The following is an 18,988-nucleotide window of genomic DNA, read 5'->3' as shown; positions in this document are numbered from 1 at the left end:
CGCTGGTGGAGACGGGGAGCCTCGCCACGATGGCTGGCTCTTTCAGCAGAAGCCCGTCAGCAGGGGGGAGGCCTGATCGGGGGCGCTTACCGGCAGCCGGGCAGCACCACGGGGGACAGCCAGGAAGGTCCACGGATTCTCCCAGAAAGTCACATTTCTGGCTAAACAAATAACCATCCTCTAACGAAAACAAGAGGCACTCCATCCCGTTTTCTCAGAGCGCGCTACCGATCAAGCTGAAGTTCACGAGGTAAACACTGCCGTGAAGACGGCAGGGGAGACCGTGTGGCTGCCGTCCCCTGCGCCACAGCGACGGTGACCAGACGCGGTGAGCGTGTGGTTCGGCACGGAGGCCGAGGGCACAGCCGCTCCTGCCGGAGTCACGCCACCCGTGGGACGGCGCGCAGGCCCCACCTGTCTCTCCGCAGCACACCTTCCTTCTTGTCACCTCGTTTTTAACTCAGAAAGGCCTTTCCCATTTCAGTATTCAGCCATATTTCCCCCTAATTCTTTTATAGTTCTGTTTGGATTTAACGATTTAATCCATCCAGAGTTTATTTAGGTACATGTGATTTCATCTCTCTCCAAGTCACGAAGCAAATGTTCCAAACCGTTTCCGACACAATCCACCCTTTCCGCTACTGCCCGGAGCGTCGCTCTAGTCACGCACTAACCCTTACGCGAACCCGGCTCTGCTACTGGGTTCTCTGTTTTGTTCCACTGATCTGCCTATTACTGGACCAACTCGTTAGTTTTTGGGGGAGAAAACAATTTTAACAGCTGCCACTATCAGCCTCACCAGCATTTGTGTTTCACTCCTGTAGATTTTCTGCCGAGCCAAACCCTCACCCACCACTCCTGAAAACTTCTCGACGCCGAGTCCCTCTGAGGTCAAGGACACACATGGACCTAGCAGCCCGCGGTGGGGAACACACAGATCTTCAAGTTCAGAGGCCGAGGAAGCGATGGGCTCCCCGGGAGCTCTCTGGGCAAAAGAAACGGGCCACTGCCCACACAGATGCCCCACAAAGGCTGCAATGAGGTCAACGCAGAGTCTGAGACCAGAAACACCTGAGAAATGTCTAAACTGAACCCAAGCAGTGGTCACATAGGTGGTTTCCAGGGTTAACTGCCGTCTCTCAAGAGCCTGAGGGTGGGGGCCACCTGGCTCAGTCGGAAGACCGTGACTCTCGATTTCAGGGTTTGTGAGTTTGAGGCCCATGGTGGGTGTAGAGATTACTTCAAAATAAAACAAGCGGAACAAAAAACCAGCATCTAAGTACATGGGAGACCCCGACAAGACACCCCCCTCTCCACCTGTGTGTCCCTCCCCCGACTCCGCACGGGACAGGCACCCGTGGGGATGAGAAGGGAACAGTAACAGGTTAGTTATGAGGAGAGAATTAATTGTGAAGATGTAGAAAGCACTTAGTACAGTGCTGGGCGCTGTCATTCTTACGGGTTAGCAATTTCCATTATTAGCTCTAAGCAGCCAGCTTCTACCTTAGAGGTCAATTCAGTTCAAAATGACCTTTCTACTTCCCTCATCCTTAGGCCTGATCAGAGCCCTGACTCCATGGGAGATGAGACTCAAGATTCACCGGGGGGGGGGGTGTCATGGTGAACTGGGGCTGGGGCAGGGCTACCCGGCACACAGAGGTCACTCACACGGGACAGCGACGTGTCCTGCTCCCTCCTCGAGGCCGTACGCTGCACCCACCGCTCCTCCGGTGGGGAGACCACACTTCGGCAGGTGGGGGGGGCTCAGCCCAGGTGTCCTGGTGCCACCCTCCCACCCTGGCACTCCTGAGCTCAGGGCTGAGCCGGGAGTCACCGTTCCTACGCAGAGGATAGTAACCCTGCCTGCCTTCGGACACTGTGGACACCCGTGTGGACGGAAGCGTCTCTCTCTACAAGGACCCGCAGGAAAGATCCAGTGATCACGTCAAAGACCGGGGCGGGGGGGGCGCTGCTCAGGGCAAGAGCCACAGGGCCTGGGCCGAGACAGGTTTCCTGTGCCAAGGGCAGAACACACGGGCGACAGCAACCAGGGCAGCCGTTGCCTACAAGGGCCGAAGAAACACACCTTCCTCGTCTTCAGGGCTCCTCCCCTTGGACTTGTTACTGTCCTTGGTCTTCTGCCTCATCCTGGAGGTGTTAAAATAGTAAGTGCCACCTGCAAGAAACAGGGACAGCGTTTAAGACCTGCCACCACAGGGGAACACTCCAGAGAAGAGCAGGTTCTCCAACAACCAAACCCAAACAGAGGCCACCTGGCACCTGCATGCTGAGACTGAAGTTCAGCAGCTACTCACAGACCAATAAGCTACTTTAACTTATGGAATGACTTTGTCACTGCAATTAGCAAGGAAAGAAGACAGTCTTGTGTGTAAACTGAGGAAACAGCTTCTTCACCACACACAGCCACTTTCTATGAATTGAACAGACGAGCAACACGGGCTGCGATGTGTGCGGCAGTGGCCCCCAGCCCCAGGACACAACGCTCCTCACACAAAAGGCTCCGTCCGGCCCGCCATCTAGTTACGTTACTGTTTAAGAGGGGAAATGGGGCGCCTGGGTGACTCAGTCGGTTAAGCGTCTGACTTTGGCTCAGGTCATGGTCTGGTGGTTTGTGGGTTCGAGCTCCGCATCGGGCTCTGTGCTGACAGCTCGGATCCTGGAGCCTGTTTCACATTCTGTGTCTCCTTCTCCCTCCCCCCTCCCCTGCTCATGCTCATGCTCTGTCTCTCAAAAGTAAATAAACGTTTAAAAAAAATAAATAAGAGAGCAAAGAGAGCCTCACAACCATGACCGAGATGGATCTTCCTTTATGAAGTTCACGGAACCACAAATAAGACTGACCTTGACGGCCCTTCTAATGGGTCAGGCTGCCAGGAGGGTGAAGCGTGTGCAGATTCAGATGGGGAAGCAGACAGGCGTGCGAGCTGCTGCTAAGTGGCTCTCCCTGACCACACGGGGGACCAAGCCGTTTGATGTAACTGAGGGCTTGGGATGTTCCGCTCTTGCCCTGTTCAGGCGGGATGGAGTGGGGCGTGAAACCCCAGGTGTAAATCCTGAAGCCCCAAGGCCTCTGATCTAAGATCTCTCTCGAAGATGTCACGGTGTCTCATTGAACGATCAAACTATTTTAAGAATAAATGACTTTTGAGCTGTCTTTAGTTACCTTCTGGATATAAAACATGCACTTTGAAGAGCCTTCCTTTTTTTTTTTTAAATTTTTTAATGTTTTATTTATTTCTGAGAGAGACAGCATGAGCAGGGGAGGGTCAGAGAGAGAGAGGGAGACACAATCTGGAACAGGCTCCAGGCTCTGAGCTGGCTGTCAGCACAGAGCCCGACGCGGGGCTGGAACCCACAAACCGTGAGATCATGACCTGAGCCAAAGTCAGACGCTTAACCGACTGAGCCACCCAGGCGCCCCTTTGAAGAGCCTTCCTAACTGTTCCTGCAGCTGGCTACTGAACATGAAAATCATGGTAAGCAGCCTCATCACTGCTATACACCAGAATTAAAAAAAAACAACAAAACCACTGAAATAAGCAAAAGTGGCCTGTTTAGACCTTAGCCAATCTTCCCTTTTGTAAACCGTTCTTTAGAGCATCTACGGGCTCACAATAGATAGAAGCCAAGGGGCACTTGGGTGGGTCAGTCAGTTACTCGACCAACTCTTGATTAGGGCTCAGGTCATGATCTCAGGGTCATGAAATCAAGCCCCATGTTGGGCTCTGGGCGGACAGCTCAGAACCTGTTTGGGATTCCCTCTCCGTCTCTCACTCAAAATAAGCAAACAATTAAAACAACAACAACAATAATTAGAAGCCAAAATGGGGGGCCTGAGGCTCATTCGGTTAAGTGTCTGACTTCAGCTCAGGTCATGATCTCGCGCTTTGTGGGTTCAAGCCCCACATCAAGCTCTGCTGACAGCTCAGACCCTGGAGCCTGCTTTGGATTCTGCGTCTCCTTTTCTCTCTGCCCCTCCCCTGCTTGTGCTCTGTCTCTCTCTCTCTTTCTCAAAAATAAATCAACATTAAAAATGAAAAATAAAAACAAATAAACAATAAATTAAAAAAAATTTTTAAGTAAAAAAATTTTTTTAAAAATCAGGCCAAAAGTCATCTGAGTGATTTTGTTTCTCTGACAATGTCAAATTAGCAACAATATCCTAACATTTACAAACATCACAGAATTTGCCTATCGATTCTATATTTCAGAAGATACACACCTAAGAGTTCCCAGAGTCTGGCTGGATTCTGGACCAGATGCTGTTTCAACAACGGTCCTGGGAACCTGTCCCACGCAGGGGTCAGCAGGCATAGGTGCAAGCTCTGGAAAGAAAGACAAGGCAGAGGATGGTCACCAACTCCATGCCACACCACTGCAGCGTGACTGTGACTGGTTCCTCGCGTAAAACCTCTTCTGGGAACTCAAATATCCATTTATTGGGCTCACACTGCCCTGAAGTATGAATGGCCTGAGCATTATTTCAAAGTTTTAACGTAACATCAAAACATCAAGGGAGATGCGACTGAGTGCAAGAAATACCAAGGGGCAGGCAGGAAACGCCGGCCGCCTGTGTGCTCAAGGGTCACAGCCTACAAAAGCACATGGAAAGGAGCACGCACGCACACACACAAGGGAGCTGTGAGCGCACAGGGCCCCTGATCCTGACATCTCCAGACAACAGTTCCACACAGAGCATTTTGGGTTCTACAGCAGCTTACTGGCCTTTCAAAATTCTGCTCTCAGGGGCACCTGGGTGGCTCAATTGGTAGGGCGGCGGACTTCAGCTCAGGTCATGATCTCACGGTTTGTAAGTTCAAGCCCCAAGTTGGGCTCTGTGCTGACAGCTCAGAGGCTGGAGCCTGCTTCCAATTCTGTGTCTCCCAGCGGCGCATGGGTGGCTCAGTTGGTTAAGCGGCCACTTCAGCTCAGATCACCATCTCATGGTTCGTGGGTTCAAGCCCTGGGTCAGGCTCTGGGCTGACAGCTCAGAGCCTGGAGCTGCTTCGGATTCTGTGTCTCCCTCTCTCTCTCTGACCCTCCCCTGCTCACACTCTGTTTCTCTCTGTCTCAATAAAAAAACAAAACAAACAATTCCGCGTCTCCTTTTCTCTCCGGCCCTCTCTCTCCCTCTCAAAATTAAATAAACATTAAACAACAACAACAACAACAACAAAGTTCCGCTCTCAGGATGAGCATTTTCCCATGTGAATACGCATTTCCCTAAGGTCAATGACACAACTTAACTTTTTCTCTCTGCTGGCCGTTTCTTCGTTTGCTTTTAATGTCTCCCTTAACCCGTCCCTGCCCTGCCGCTTTCAAGAAAAGTAATACTGTGCTCAACGCTTTCTGGCAACAAGCCCATAACACGTGATCTCCTGTTAGCAAGAGGCGGCAACTTCCTAGCCTACGGAGTTGTTGTCCCATTTAATTAAAACCAGTATTCTTGGCTCACTGAGAAGCAGCAGGCACATTAAGAAGTAGCCACACGGGGCGCCTGGGTGGCTGAGGCGGTTAAGTGTCCGACTTTCGCTTTGGTCATGATCTCGCGGTTTGTGGGTTCGAGCCCCGCGTCGGGCTCTGTGCTGACTGCCAGCTCTGAGCCTGGAGCCTGTTTCAGTCTGTGACTCCCTCTCTCTCTGACCCTCCCCTGCTCACGCTGTCTCTCTCTCTCTGTCCTAGAAATAAAACATTAAAAAAAAAAAGTAGCCACACAATGTGGACTGGACCCAACAAAGGACTAACATCAGCTTGAAAGATACAGCAAACAAAACAAAAACTGTCATTCTTCAAAGTCAGACCCAAACAGTTTGGTTAAACCAGGTAACTTTTCTACTACTACTACAGCCACTGGTGAGGTAACCTGCTGAGATTTCAGTGTGTGAACCACCTACTTCAGCCCTTATTTTCACAGAATAAGCACAGGGTCCGACTGATGGTAATACAGTATGATCTTCCTTTTCAACGGAACTAAAAGGCCAGAAAAAAAAAAGTGTAATACATCCATTGTTGCCCTCAGGTTAAGGAAAGACAGCCAGTAATCTAGAAGAGAATTATAAATCAAACTGATCCTCAAGTTATGATAAAATATAACAATAATACCTTATGACCTAAAATGTGAAGGCTGAACTCCCAAGAGAAGATTGGGTTAAAAAAAAAAATCAGCCATAAAGGCACCAGGACTTAAGATCTTTGTTTTCTGGATGAAGAGTTACCCTGAGCAAAGCCTGGAACAGTCTTGGCTAAGGAATGCTCCAGGAGTGTGAGTCCATATCATGTTAAGCTACAAGACAAAAAGTAAAATAGTTACAAGGTGTTTTGCTCCCACAAAACCTTAGCCCACTACGAGCAACGGCCCAGGGCTATCCGGAACTCATCCCGCTGAGATCTGACCCACGTGGGCCAACTGTGAAGTAATTCTCCGCTAGATTCAATTTGTTTACCTATTTCCTTTAAAATCTTATTTTTAAGTAATCTCTATACCCCATGTAGGGCTCGAACTCTTGATCAAGAGTCCCTCACCACCGACTGAGCCAGCCAGCCCCCCTGGATTCAATTAGAAGATGCCAGAAAGACAAATAAACTGGCAGAAAATATCAATACAGGAAATAAGGGCTACAAAGATCCAAGCTGCGGCCTGTGCGGAGCCTCTTCCAGGGCCGCCCGGGCCCTCCCGCAGCACCCGCACCCCTGCACTGAAGGCACCGCTCTGCCTCAGGGGCCGGCAAGGGCGCGGGGCGGGGGGCGCGGGGGGCCTGCGGAGGGGGAGGGGCCTCCCGGGGCTAGGGGGTTCCGGGGAGGGGTGGCGGTACCCGGCCCGGGGCCGGGGCGGAAGCGGAGTGGGAGGGGCCCGGCCCAGGTTCAGGGGAGGTGGCAGGGGCCCGTCCGGGGGTCGGCGGTTACCTGCTTGGCTGGGCCTCCGGCCCCCGCGAGTCGGACCGGAGGCCTGTAGACGAAGTGCTGGCACCTCCTCCCGACCCCGGTGGGGAGGCCTGGGCCCCGGCCGGAGCAGGAGCCCCGCAGTCGCCCGGGCCCCGCCGTCGGGCCCGGGCGGAGGGCGCGCAGCAGCAGCAACACGGCCGCCATGTTGGCGCGGAAGCGGCGCCTGCGCGGTCGGACCGCCCGGGAGCGCCTGCGCGGTCGCGCTGCCGAGTGTCGGCGTCCCGCGCGCCCGCTGCACGCCCGACGCGGCTGGCGTGACGTCGCGGTTTCCCAGGCGGCTGCCGGTGCGAGCCCAGCCCCGGAGGGAGAGGGTCGGGGCTCCGCGCCGGGCTGCCGGCCGGGGGCGCCGCTGCCGGGGACGGCCGTCCGTTTCCGGGGCGGAGCGAGGAGGGAGTCGCGCTCGAAGGACGGGCGCGGAGACCCCGACCCTCACCCGCGACTGGGACTCGGACCCGGACTCGGGCCCCCGACGCGGGGCTGGGAGTGGGACCCCAGCCCCCGCCCGCGGCCGGGCGGAGCCTCGAGGCAGAGAGGCCGGGGTCAGGCCGCGGGGCGCCCTCCGCCGTTGAAAGGGGGCCGCGGGGCGCGCGTTCCGAGCAGCGAGGGTGGCGGGCGCCCGGGCGCAGGCAGAACCCGCGTCCTACAGACGGTTTGTTTCGGACAGATGACTGTCCTAACGATTTCTGAGGGGGCAGGACGACCTCCCCCGCCCGGGGCAGGGTCATGGCCCAGGAGGCGGGAGGGCAGGGCCGGTTGGCTCGGCCCCGGCCTGCGGCCCCGCGCGTCAGTGCCCGGCTTCGAGACCGCTGACTGCTCCGAGCTGAAAAGCTTGTTTGGTAGAAAAACGAAAAACTAGGTGGATGTATTACAGAGATGGGGTTATTACGGGGTTATTGTAACATGTTCCTGTGCTTTTTTTTTCCTTAAAATTTTTAATGTTTATTTTTGAGAGAGGAACAGAGTGGGGGAGGGGCAGAGAGGGACCCAGAGCCCGAAGCCGACTCCGGGCTCCCAGCGGTCAGCACGCAGCCGGCTTGGGACTGAGGTCCTGACCCGGGCCGAGTTCGGACGCTTACCCGGCTGAGCCGCCTAGGTGCCTGTATTCTGGAAAGTCCTACAGGCAATCTTAGTGCTAACTGGTGCCTAGTTTCGTACCAAATACTGTAATATTGACAGCTCTGAAGTACTCCTAATGTCTGTTTTACAGGTGAGGAAACAGACTCAAAAACATTAAAAGTTCCCGTCCAAGGTCACAGCTGAGAAGTGATCGCACAGAGCCGCAGAGCTGGTACGACAGGTTTCTGGGCCTGCGCTCCCCACCCGTGTTCCAAAAGTAACATCATTTGTGTATCCTTCCCCTCCCTTACTGCTGAAAACTTTGGGACTTTTTAAAAGTGTTTATTTATTTTGAGAGAGGGAGAGAGAGAGAGCTCGTGCACGCGTGGGAGCAGAGGAGGGGCCGAGCAAGAGGGAGAGAATCCCGAGCAGGCTCCTTGCTGTCAGCGCAGAGCTGGACCCTGGGCTCGATTCCAGGAACGGGGAGATGTGACCTGAGCTGAAGTCAAGAGGCAGACGTTTAGCCGACTGACTCAGACGCCCCGGGGACATTTTTAAAATCCAGTGTCCGTATTATGGGTGCTCAGCTCTCCAGCAGCCGGTGCTTCTGCAGAGATTCTGATTTGTGGTTGGTTTGTGGAGAGAGCAGCCCCCCGGCCCAGGGGTGATTTGCACAACTGAGCTAATTGTCTTTGCTTTAGTCTTTTAAGTCCTCGTACCACGTGCCACGGTCCTTCACCTTCAGTCCTTCTTCCCCAGCCTTCCATCCGCTGTTTTTTCCTTTGCTGGTTGAGATCTCCCGGCCGCTTTCTGCCTTCCAGCTCACTCCGTCCTCACTCTGCCTTGCCCTCATCCTGCCCAGACCAGTCCCGTGACAGTGACCGGAACCACACTTCCGAGAGAGTGGTTTCTTGCATCCTATCGAAGCTTGTGCAATGTGCCCTGACAGGAAGTGACCAGGCCCCCTCCCATCCCTGTTCCCTCATCGCCCAAAGCCTCTACCAAGTTTGAATGTGTTGAGGAAGAGTGTAAGATAGGATCCCGCTAATACTGCTTGAGGTGCAGTTGTTACTGTGGTCTGACTGTTGACTGACACCTCAGTGGGAAGCAATACGGGTAATGGCAAGGGGCCAACCTCTGGGGACAACTCTGGCTGCTGTCCTCATCCTGTGACGCTGAGCAAGTTACTACCTTCTCCAAGCCTCAGTTTAATCATCATTAAAACAGGGATAATAATTATTTACAGAGTGAGGCTAATAGCAGCCTTGGGTTTCCCACAGGGTTGTCGTAAGGATAAAATACAATAAAAGTACGTGAAAACAGCTCATGAAGCCGGAGTCATTCGTACCCAGGAGTTGGGTGTCCTAGCAAATGTGATTCTGGAAGAACAGATTATCGATACATTTATTAAAAATGTTTATTCATTTATTTTTGAGAAAGAGAGAGAGAGCAAGGAGGGGAGGGGCAGAGAGAAAGAGAAGACAGAATCCCAGGCAGGCTTGTGGGGCTCAAACCCACAAACCATGATTTTGTTCTTCCTCGGCTCTACTCAGTGTATGTGTACGTGAAGGCTGTTCCTTTTAACCCTCTGGGGCAACCTCAAGGTGAACTCGGGGCTGGAGGCTCCGGTCCTAGGCTTCTGCTTTGCCGTGCTGGTGAGCCAGGCGGTCCTTTGGTGGAAGGAGGGAGCAGAGAGGACGAGAGGACACGCATGCAGCTACTCCCTGTTCCTCGGGTGCTGGGGGTCCTAGGCTCTCAAGTTCCTGCTTCAGGCAAGCTGCTCCCCATCTGTCCTTGTCTGTAAAACAGGGATGACACGTTAGCAGTCAAGATAGAAGTTGATCAGGGCCCAGAGTGGCTCAGTTGGTTAAGGATCCAACTTTGGCTCAGGTCATAATCTCTCAGCCTGTGAGTTCGAGCCCCGCATCGGGCTCTGTGCTGTCAGGTCAGAGCCTGGAGCCTGCTTCAGATTCTGTGTGTGTGTCTGTCTCTGCCCCTCCCCAAATCAGGTTCTGTCTCTGTTTCAAAAATGAATAAACGTTAAAGAAAAAAAGACAGAAGTTGATGTTTTGGGCCATTTTTGGTTTTAAAACCTAGGCTTTCTTTCTCCTCTCAGAACAAGTAATTCTTTGCTTCTTCCTAAATTGGGAAGCTTGGCAGCAAGTAAACTTCTAAGCTGCTTTTCTTTTCTCAGAACAAGTGTTTCCACACTTGCCCTGGCCTCGGAGGCCCTGGACGGTTGCACAGTGCAAGCACTGACTGCTACCCAAGTCACACTGCTGAGCTCCTGCTGCTGAGGCTGTCAGAGCTCCGAATGACCTGTTCTCCAACGAGGTATTTGGCCAATATGAGGACGTCTTCTATAAGATACACTTTCTTGTGGAGCGTTTGAATAAACTCATTCATTTTCTTGAATTTTGGTAAATTTTGTTTCTGAACTAAAAGATGTTTCTTAGGAAGTGATTTCTTTTCATATCACTCGTTAGCTGCGTCTTAGTCATCATGTGTATGAGATTTTGTAATCACAGACTTTGTTCTTAAAAGGATAAATAGTCCATTCTACTAGCAAACAGCCTGTACAGAAATGTGTGTGACTCAATGGCTGTGTGTGCTCCATATTGCTTAAGACTGCTGGCTGTGAGACTCTGGACCGAGGTCAAGGGGCCACCTGGCCAGGGCAGGCTCCCCGCCCTCTCCGGTTCCACCAACCCTCATAGCTCTGGCCGCACTGACCTAATCCGTTCACTTAGCTTGCTGTGTTGTTGTATCAGCTGCCTATCGCCGTGAACAAATCACCCGAACGCTTGGCAAGTTAAAACAACATTCATTGTGTCACCCAGTTTTCTGAGGACTGGGAATCTGAGCGTGGTTGCCAGGGCAATTTTGGCTCAATCTTTCACAAGGGTGTGGTCCACCTGATGGCCAGGATGCAGTCATTTGAGGCTTTCCTGGTGCTGGAAGGTGGCTTCCAGGGGATGCCTTCACCTGGCTGTTGGCAAGAGAGTTCAGCTCTTCACCGTGTGGACCCTGGGATGGCCCAAGGGTGTGAATTCCAGTGGACAGGGGTCTTCCAGGGTCTCCTTGGAGCCTGCAACCATAGTGATGATTATGGAAGATGTGTGTTCACATCTGTTCAGCAAAACCCGGCCCTATGAGCCTGACCTCCCTGCTCACGCGACCCTAACCCTTCCTGGTGCTGCATTAATCTGCACAGTGTTTACTTAAGGAACAGAAAGTCAGCCTGTGCGTCTTCCTTAGAGCTTCTATTTGAAGATGAAGAAGGGACTGCCTTTGGGGTCATGAGGAGCATGGATCGCGCAGGCTCCCCTTTCCCCCCGAGAGCCAACCACGGGTGGGGAAAAGGAGGCCCGTGTGTGAAGGGGCAGAGGCTGCGGGTGAGGCTTTATACGACCTGGTTTGCAGCCCTGGATCCAGTCACAGCAGGTGCGACCCCCTACCTCGTCTCCTCATGAGCCACCCCTTTTCTTCGGATGCAAGTTTACCTTGGGGTTTTGGGTTTTTGTTGGTCTAAGTTGGGGTTTGTCCAGGTCCACTAGCTACTGGGGAGTCGTCACCGGCCAGAGGCCTGGAGTCTCTCGCTCCATAGCCCCCCAGCGTAGCTTTGGAAGTTTTGTGTGGGTTCAGCTACAGGAAAGCGGGACCGTGTCTGGATGTGCAGTTTATAGCTATCCCTGGAAGTCACTAGCTTGCTATCTCCCTGGCCCCAGGGGTTACTTGTTTGGGCAAATGATAAGACACTTGAAGGAAGAAGGCGCTCACTTTTTGTATATGGTCCCCCAGACGCTGTCTCAGATGACTGCCGTGTAGCCCACAGGGTCCTCTGCTTGCTCGTTTCTAGGGTGCAGCCAGTGCTCGGGGCCGCTGTGTCCCCACCCCCTCATCCGCAGCCTGCAGTTGTCCGCTGAGTGACTCCATTCCGGGAGGCTGGGCAGAGCTTGCTGCTCCCCTGGACGAGGGCCGTCCTGGGGGTCTGTGCCCTTCGTTAGGCCTCAGGGTGCTCACCAGCTTGCCGGGCCCAGATGCTCGGTGTCTGTGGCTGTTAGGGCTTTTCAGCAAATCAGCGGTGGACCTGTTTCTGTAGAAGTTCCCGTGAACCCCACTGAATTTGGACAGCCACAGTGTCCCAGGAGAAAGACATGGCGACAGGCGACTGCTCCCACCTGTCCCTCCCTCTTCTGCTAGCCTGCTAACCTGGCCTTCGCTCACTGAGAACTTCTCACTCCGGTGCTCGGAGGTTGCTGGCGCGTTCCTGGGTGTTCTGTAATGCGGAACGAAAAGAGAAGGGACAAAAATAGGTCAAAAGAAAGGATGAGACACGGATGGATAGAGGAAAGACCACCCCCCCCCCGAACCGTTACTAGTTCTAAAGTAAAGATGGGCAGAGAGAGGAGGGTGAAAGGGCAGGTGGTGAGTTTTGGGCGATTGGTGAGAGGCCCTCAAAGCAGTTGCCAACAATGAAAACTGGAGAAAAAAGATTTTTGTGGGATCAAAAGAAATTGCCGTTAGCAGGTACTTACTCTGTGGCCGTGACCTAGGTGCCGGGACGCAGCAGGGAACAGATGCGTGTCCTCAGTGAGCTTCTGTTCTAGTGAGAAATGGCTCAACCAATTCAGCGAAGCACACGGTTCGTGAGACTGTAGTGGTTCAGAGACAAAGTGTGAGACGGGGCGGTCAGGGCAGGCTTCACAGACAAAGGGACTTTATTATTATTATTAAAATAACCTTTTAAAGGGGCGCCTGGGTGGCTTAGCCGGTTAAGCGTCCGACTTTCGCTTAGGTCATGATCTCGCGGTTCGTGGGTTCGAGCCCCGCGTCGGGCTCTGTGCTGACTGCCAGCTCAGAGCCTGGAGCCTGTTTCAGAGTCTGTGACTCCCTCTCTCTGACCCTCCCCTGTTCACGCTGTCTCTCCCTCTCTCCTAGAAATAAATAAAACATAAAAAAAAATTTAAAAAAAAAAATAACCTTTTAAAAAGTTTATCTATTTGGAGAGTGAGTGAGCAGGGGAGGGGCAAAGAGAGAGAATCCCAAGCAGGCTCTACCCTGTCAGCGCAGAGCCCAGTGTGGAGCTCGAACCCATGAACCGTGAGATCCTGACCTGAGCCGAAACCAAGAGTCGGACACTTAACCGACTGAGCCCCCAGGTGCCTCAAGGTTATAGTTTCATGAGCAGAATAAACAAAATGACCCAGAGCCCATAGACGATGTATAAAACCACCTGTAGGCGGAATGGAGGGACTAAAGCATTTGCCTGGGAGCTCTGGGGACAGGCGGATGCCAAGGAGCCAGCCTTGCTGGACGGTGTGGGTGCTGCCCGCAGGGTCACTGGAAGATGACACAGTATTCAACACTGACACAGCGGAGCAGCCCAGGAGCTTTGCCTTGCCTTCCCTTTTCGCTGGTAGCATTTCTATGCTTTTATTTCCTGAATACTTTTTAAAGTTTCAAAGTAAAGCTGGGCTTCGGTGACAAAATTTACTAATTCCTCTAATACTGAGCACCCCTGCTGTCCCCAGTACCGTAGAATTGTGTTTTGAAAGATACGCGTACCCAGAAAGCACGGTCTCGGTCTCCGACCAGGGCCGCTGACGCGGGGAGGGCCGAGCGTCCCCAGGCTGCCCGCTCAAGGAGGGTCCCGAGCCACCGACGTCCTCTGGGTCTCTGCAGCCCAGGCCTGGGCCAGGACGGCCCCTCCGGGACACCCACCCCCGGAGGTGCGTCGGTGACGTGCGGGACAGCTCCAGGGGCAGCCGCTGGCTCCAGGCTCCTCTCTCCTGCCACCTGCCTCTCACCCTTTCCCCGGACTCAGTGGAACCCCTTCTCTCTCCCCCCTTCCTTCGTTCACTTGTACACCTTCCAGTCTGGTGACATGCAGCTCAACCTTCCAGACCCCAGGGCTCTACGTTGCCTTCTTGAGAACAGCTACCTTTGCTGACCGCCTGCAGCCGTGCCCTCCAAACTGCCAGACTTTGCTGACCCCTCCAAAAAAGGTCTTGGGGGGCCTCGGAGGGTCCTGGACCACAGCTGGGGAACCCATGGTCTCAATCATGGCTATTCTAATGTTGCTAGGATTATTTTTTTTAAATCAAAGATGTGAATTTTATTCATTTTTTAAAAGGGGATCTTAGGGGGCACCTCGGTGGCTTAGTCAGTGTGGTGTCCAACTTTGGCTCAAGTCATGATCTCACGGTTCGTGAATTCAAGTCCTGCGTCGGGCTCTGTGCGGACAGCTCAGAGCCTGGAGCCTGCTTTGGATTCTGTGTCTCCCTCTCTCTCTCTGTTCCTCCCCTGCTCACGCCCTGTCTCCTTCTCTTTTAAAAATAAAGATTAAAAAAATAATAATAAAAAGGGAACTTAGGGTGCCTGGCTGGCTCAGTCGGAAGAGCATGTGATTCTTAATCTCACAGTCATGCCCCACATTTGGTGCAGAGATTACTAAAAATAATAATAATAATAATAAACTGAAAAAAGAAAAGGGACCAAGGTTAGATTCAAGATGATCGTCGAGAGCTCCTCTTCAGCTAAAGGCATCTTGAAGCACCCACAGGGTCAGTTCAGGGATTTGTTATGAAACCTTCACTGAATTCGGCATTAGTGACAGGCCCCGGATGGAGCGTCCCGGAGACGGAGCACTGCGGTTGCCGCCGGGGCTGGCGTGCTAGCCGCTTTACCCCGCTGAGCAGTAGAGCCCGGCTGTTCCTCTTCCACGGCGGCGCTTCCAGGGACTGCAAAGGGCAAAGCCTCGGTGCCTCCTTCACAAACCCCAGAGGGGCTGCAGGCAGGTTTGGCATCGCTTCCTGACCATGACCCACCCAAGCTTCTGGAATGTTCTATGCCAGCTGCAGAGCCACAAGAGCTTCTGAGGGCTGTGCGGTGCCTGTGCGGTAGCGCTGTCCGGCACACGGTGGGCCCCCATGTATCTCTTGAATGAGTATACATTTCATCTCCCAGCTTCGCGAGCCCTGTGCTTTCTGCAAGCTGACGTTCATTACATAAAACACATTATGCAATATTATGACAGCCTCACTAGGAAAAAAGTCTTAGGAAGACTTATTTTTACTCCGAACCTTTCTAGTTGGATTTGTGAGAAATTGACCGAAGAAAAGAATACTTCATATACACAGGGGCACCTGGGTGGCTCAGGCAGGTAAGCGTCCGACTTTGACTCAGGTGGTGACCTCGTGGTTGTGGGTTCGAGCCCCGCATCCATCGGGCTCTGAGCAGTCAGCACAGAGCCTGTTTCTGATTCTGTCTCCCTCTCTCTCTGCCCCTCCCTTGCTTGCTCTCTGTCTTTCTAAGTCTCATATACATTTAAAAAAAAAATGACAAACCCTGGTAGGCTACAGAAAAAATACCAGGTACAAGGTTTTAAAAATGATGGAGTAGCTTTGGCGTTCCTGGGGTCAGGGGTCCCAGGGACATCTGAATCTTGATTCACACCGCAGTTCTTCCCTCGCTTGAGGTTTGGGAGGGCCATGCATCACAAGCTACAGTCGCTGGAAAGCAAGGCACGTAATTATTTATTGTGAAGCCACCATGGCTAATGCCGGAGAGCACGGGTTGGCCACAGGGCTGAGGCTGGGCCGGCTTGGCCTTGGGGGTAGAGGCCGAAGGGAAGGGGTCAGCATGTGGGCCTGCTCTGGCCACTTCTGCCACTTGTGTAGAAAAGGAAGTAGAAAGAAAACAAGGTGGCTGGGCTGCTTCCCTTTCAGTTTTGCAAGTAGGAGAAAGCCTCCCTCCCCCGTGCACGGTCACTCTCTCAGTCCACGCCAGAGGGCCGGTGTCCCGGGGAGGCTGAGTCACGTTGAGCCGCTTGGCTGGGTACGAGGAGGACACATGATTTCCTCTCTGGGAGGGCATCGAACATCACCAGGGCGCTGGAGTTTTCCAAAGCCACACGTGGCTTGTGTTTAATCATCAACCAGCTTCTTTTGGTTCCAGGGGAACAGGGACACGCTGCCACGGAACTGCTTCCACCAGGGTTTTGTTTCTTGCATCAGGAGCCCTTGGTGGCCGCAGGTGACCGCACCGAAGAGAACAGGCCTCCCGGGAAAGCCTGTGCACAGCTGCCCCGTGGGGACCGAGATGAGGAAGCTGCAGATTGAGAGGTTTTGTTTGGCCCGCGCGTTGGGCAAATTGTTTTTCTTGAAATGTCCTGTGGGGATGTAGTTTCCATGGGAACGGGGAGGGTGCGGCAATGCTGGCTGTCCCGCCGCCTCCCGCAGGCCCCCAGCCTCATCCATGCCGTTTGCCACCTGCCCTGCTCTCCTCCTCTGCCAGCCGCACCACTTCCCCGTCCCCCTTCCTGTTTCTCTTTTCTCTGGAACTATTGCAACAGCTTCCCACCTGGCCTCTCATCATGGTCTCATCCTTCATGCGGTTTCAAAAGTGGCATTTTAAAACAGGACTCCGGGGGCCCCAGGGAGGCTCAGTCGGTTGAGCATCCGACTTCGGCTCAGGTCATGATCTCACAGTTCGTGGGGTCGAGCCCTGCGTTGGGCTCTGTGCTGACAGCTCAGAGCCTGGAGCCTGCTTCGGATTCTGTCTCTCTCTCTCCTCTCTCTCTCTGTGTCCCTGCGCTGCTTGTGCTCTGTCTCCTCTCTCAAAAATAAACTTAAAAAAAAAAATCACTTGTGAGCCTGCGAGGCCTCACCTGCACCTAGCTACCTCTCTGCTGCCGCCCCTGCACCCGCATCCGCCCATCACCCACATGGAGGCGCAAGCATCTTGGACTTAATTGTATAAAACTAAACTCCCAGTTTTTCCGCCGAAAGCTCTACCTCCCCTCCCCTGGAGTCCTTCCGTCCAGTGCTGACTTCATCCCGGACCCTTCTCTCTTACAGCCCACAAGGTCCTGCCAACTCTGCCTTCACAACACATCCCGGCCCCAACTGCCTCGTGGGCCCCGACGGCACTGCAGCCTCGCACCGCCTTCTCTGTGCCCTCGTCTTCTCCGGAGCGACGCTTCAACGGTAGGTCGGGTCAGGGCTCATGTCCCTGCACCCCTGCAGTGGCTTAGCTTTTTACTCGGGGGTGACCTCCCAATGCCGAGTGGGGCCCTTGCTCAGCCGCCTCCCTCATCTCACGTGCCTGGACTTCGCTCTGTGCTTGTGGGGCCCCTTCCTGCCCAACCTGGGGTGCTCTTCTCCGAATCACGCCCAGCTTCTCCACCCTGGGGTTCTCCTCAAAGATCATCTTATCTGAGTTCCTCACCAACCAGCTTACGCTGAACAGCGTCCCTTCTCTAACCCCAGGTCCCCTGTATTTAATACAGGTCTTACGACAGTGCTGAAAACACAGTGGGCACTTACAAGTTGAACTATGTGTCGAACACCGCCCCTTGAGCCACCGCACACTCTCCAACTTAGGGGCACCGGTTAGTTTGCTTCTTTGCCCAGGGCTGTCGAACAGAAACTGAGCGCAGCCAGGGTGGCAGTTAAAACTTCCCAGCACTTGGAGTGCCTGGCGGGCACCGTTGGTAGAGCATCCAATTCTTGATCTCAGGGTCATGAGTTCGAGGCCCATGTTGGGTATGCATCCTGCTTAAACAAAGTAAAATTTCTTAGGAATAAAAATAAGATTTCCTGGTAGCAATGATTAGGAAAACAAAGACATAAAATTAGTTTCAAAGCCACGTTTTATTTAAGGCCATTATCCAAAATACTATTACTTCCACATGCAATAAATATGAAACATTTTTTTTTTGAGGGGCGCCTGGGTGGCTCAGTCCATTGGGTGTCCCACTTCAGCTCATGTCATGATCTCACAGTTCGTGAGTTCGAGCCCCGCGTTGGGCTCTGCGCTGACAGCTCGGAGCCTGGAGCCGCTTCAGATTCTGCGTCTCCCTCTCTCTCTGCCCCTCTCCCACTTATGCTCTGTTTCTCTTTGTCTCAAAAATAAACAAACATAAAAAAATAAAAAAAAAACTTTTTTTGGGAAATATTTTACATTATTTTCTTCTTCATGCTAAGCCTGAAACCTGGTATTTTATATTCACAGTACATGTCAGTTTGGACTCACATCTCTAGCGCTTAGCTGTCCTTTGCGGCTAGAAGCTATCATATTGGACAGCGGACCTCGAATGTTCTCCCATCTACTCACCTCCTCCTCAGACTCTGACAGCAGTTCAAGTGTAACACCTTACGGAAATCTTTTGCAAGCCACTCCCCGGACCAGGCCTGGTTTTCACTCCGTATTCTTTCATAACTCCTTGTGCGTTTCTTTCAAAGTGCTCACTGTGTGGCTGCTTGTAAACCTGTTTTCCCTGCGAGTCGACTCGCCGCGGTCCCGTGGTCCTCCCGGGGCTGGATAGCGTCTGGCTCGTGGCAATAACCATTTCTGAATAAATGCATGAAACGGCTTCTTTCTCTTTACTACGCATCTACTGTAGTCCGTACTATTAGGTTGTTTTTGTTAAAATTCTTTGCTTTTACCTTGGCAGACTATTTCCAAGGCAAATTCCCTCCAGAGAGCATTTGATTGGCTAAGGTCAGTGTTTCTGAAAATTTCCTAACGAGGAGTATTGTCAGAGACCAAAATAAAAAATGCGAATTCCTCGTTCCCTCCACCTAGATTTACGCAAGTGAGCGTGGGGTCTGGCGTCCCAGTCGTATCCGTTTTTCCAGGCAGTTGTCACAGTGAGACGGACACGGGGACCCTGGGCCGTCATTCCGTGCGTGCTCGACAGACCGCGGCGCCTGGAAGGCAGCCGCCGCGGAGGCGCTGCCGGCCCCGGGACAAGCGCCGCGCACACCCGTCACGCGGTCCTCCCGGCGGCTCCCGCCTCCACGCGCCGCCGCGGCCGCCGCCCCGGCCGCATGCGGAGCACCGCGCGCGCCTCGCCTTAACCACAGGGCAGGGGCGCGACGGCCGCGGTCCGCCCGCACGAGCGCGCGCCGGCGGGGGCTCGGACGAAGGGCCGAGGCTGCCGGGCGGCGGCCCAACTCTGGGG

At 53.4% G+C, this 18,988-nt stretch overlaps 2 protein-coding genes and 1 long non-coding RNA gene across 10 annotated transcripts in view; 1 reads left to right on the top strand and 2 right to left on the bottom strand.

The window, feature by feature from the left end:
• Positions 1-7,118, bottom strand: part of SPG7 (SPG7 matrix AAA peptidase subunit, paraplegin) — a 32,611-nt gene extending 25,493 nt beyond the window's left edge. Inside the window, exons 1-3 of the mRNA XM_039226459.1 lie at positions 6,925-7,118; positions 4,244-4,346; positions 2,087-2,176 (exon numbers count right to left, since the gene is read on the bottom strand). Of these exons, the coding sequence (XP_039082390.1) occupies positions 2,087-2,176; positions 4,244-4,346; positions 6,925-7,107 (376 nt within the window). The 5' untranslated portion in view covers positions 7,108-7,118. The remainder of the gene's footprint in view (positions 1-2,086; positions 2,177-4,243; positions 4,347-6,924) is intronic.
• A 58-nt stretch (positions 7,119-7,176) lies between these two features.
• LOC120228212 lies at positions 7,177-18,411 on the top strand. Of its 8 annotated transcripts, none has more exons than XM_039226479.1 (6): positions 7,177-7,247; positions 8,171-8,251; positions 10,214-10,353; positions 16,038-16,145; positions 16,881-17,009; positions 18,037-18,411. In XM_039226479.1, the coding sequence occupies exons 3-6, from the start codon at positions 10,334-10,336 to the stop codon at positions 18,347-18,349; spliced, it is 570 nt and encodes a 189-aa protein (XP_039082410.1). In that variant the 5' UTR covers positions 7,177-7,247; positions 8,171-8,251; positions 10,214-10,333; the 3' UTR covers positions 18,350-18,411. The 8 variants fall into 8 exon arrangements, 4 of the variants coding, with proteins under 4 accessions (XP_039082410.1, XP_039082417.1, XP_039082401.1 ...); XR_005527439.1 differs by lacking the exon at positions 7,177-7,247 and adding an exon at positions 7,288-7,612 and having other exon boundaries at positions 15,979-16,145; XR_005527440.1 differs by lacking the exon at positions 7,177-7,247 and adding an exon at positions 7,623-7,799 and having other exon boundaries at positions 15,979-16,145.
• Positions 9,357-13,715, bottom strand: LOC120228238. The gene is made up of 6 exons (XR_005527443.1): positions 13,588-13,715; positions 12,558-12,674; positions 12,232-12,298; positions 11,800-12,115; positions 11,005-11,107; positions 9,357-9,817 (listed from the first exon to the last, which is right to left on the bottom strand). It is a non-coding gene; the product is annotated as an uncharacterized LOC120228238 (long non-coding RNA).
• Positions 18,412-18,988: the final 577 nt, after the last annotated feature.

This window comes from Hyaena hyaena, unplaced genomic scaffold (assembly GCF_003009895.1).
Source record: "Hyaena hyaena isolate Hyena2069 unplaced genomic scaffold, ASM300989v1 scaffold_1, whole genome shotgun sequence".
NCBI lineage: Eukaryota > Metazoa > Chordata > Mammalia > Carnivora > Hyaenidae > Hyaena > Hyaena hyaena.
This window is presented reverse-complemented; position numbering and strand designations above follow the sequence as displayed.

Excerpts from the sequence above, each read along its gene's own strand:
- LOC120228212 (XM_039226470.1), top strand. The coding sequence starts at position 15,513 with ATGCATCACAAGCTACAGTCGCTGGAAAGCAAG. Across the intron at positions 15,546-15,978 it reads TACAGTCGCTGGAAAGCAAG|GGGAACAGGGACACGCTGCC; the intron begins GCACGTAATTAT and ends TTTTGGTTCCAG. Across the intron at positions 16,146-16,880 it reads AGGAAGCTGCAGATTGAGAG|CCCACAAGGTCCTGCCAACT; the intron begins GTTTTGTTTGGC and ends TCTCTCTTACAG.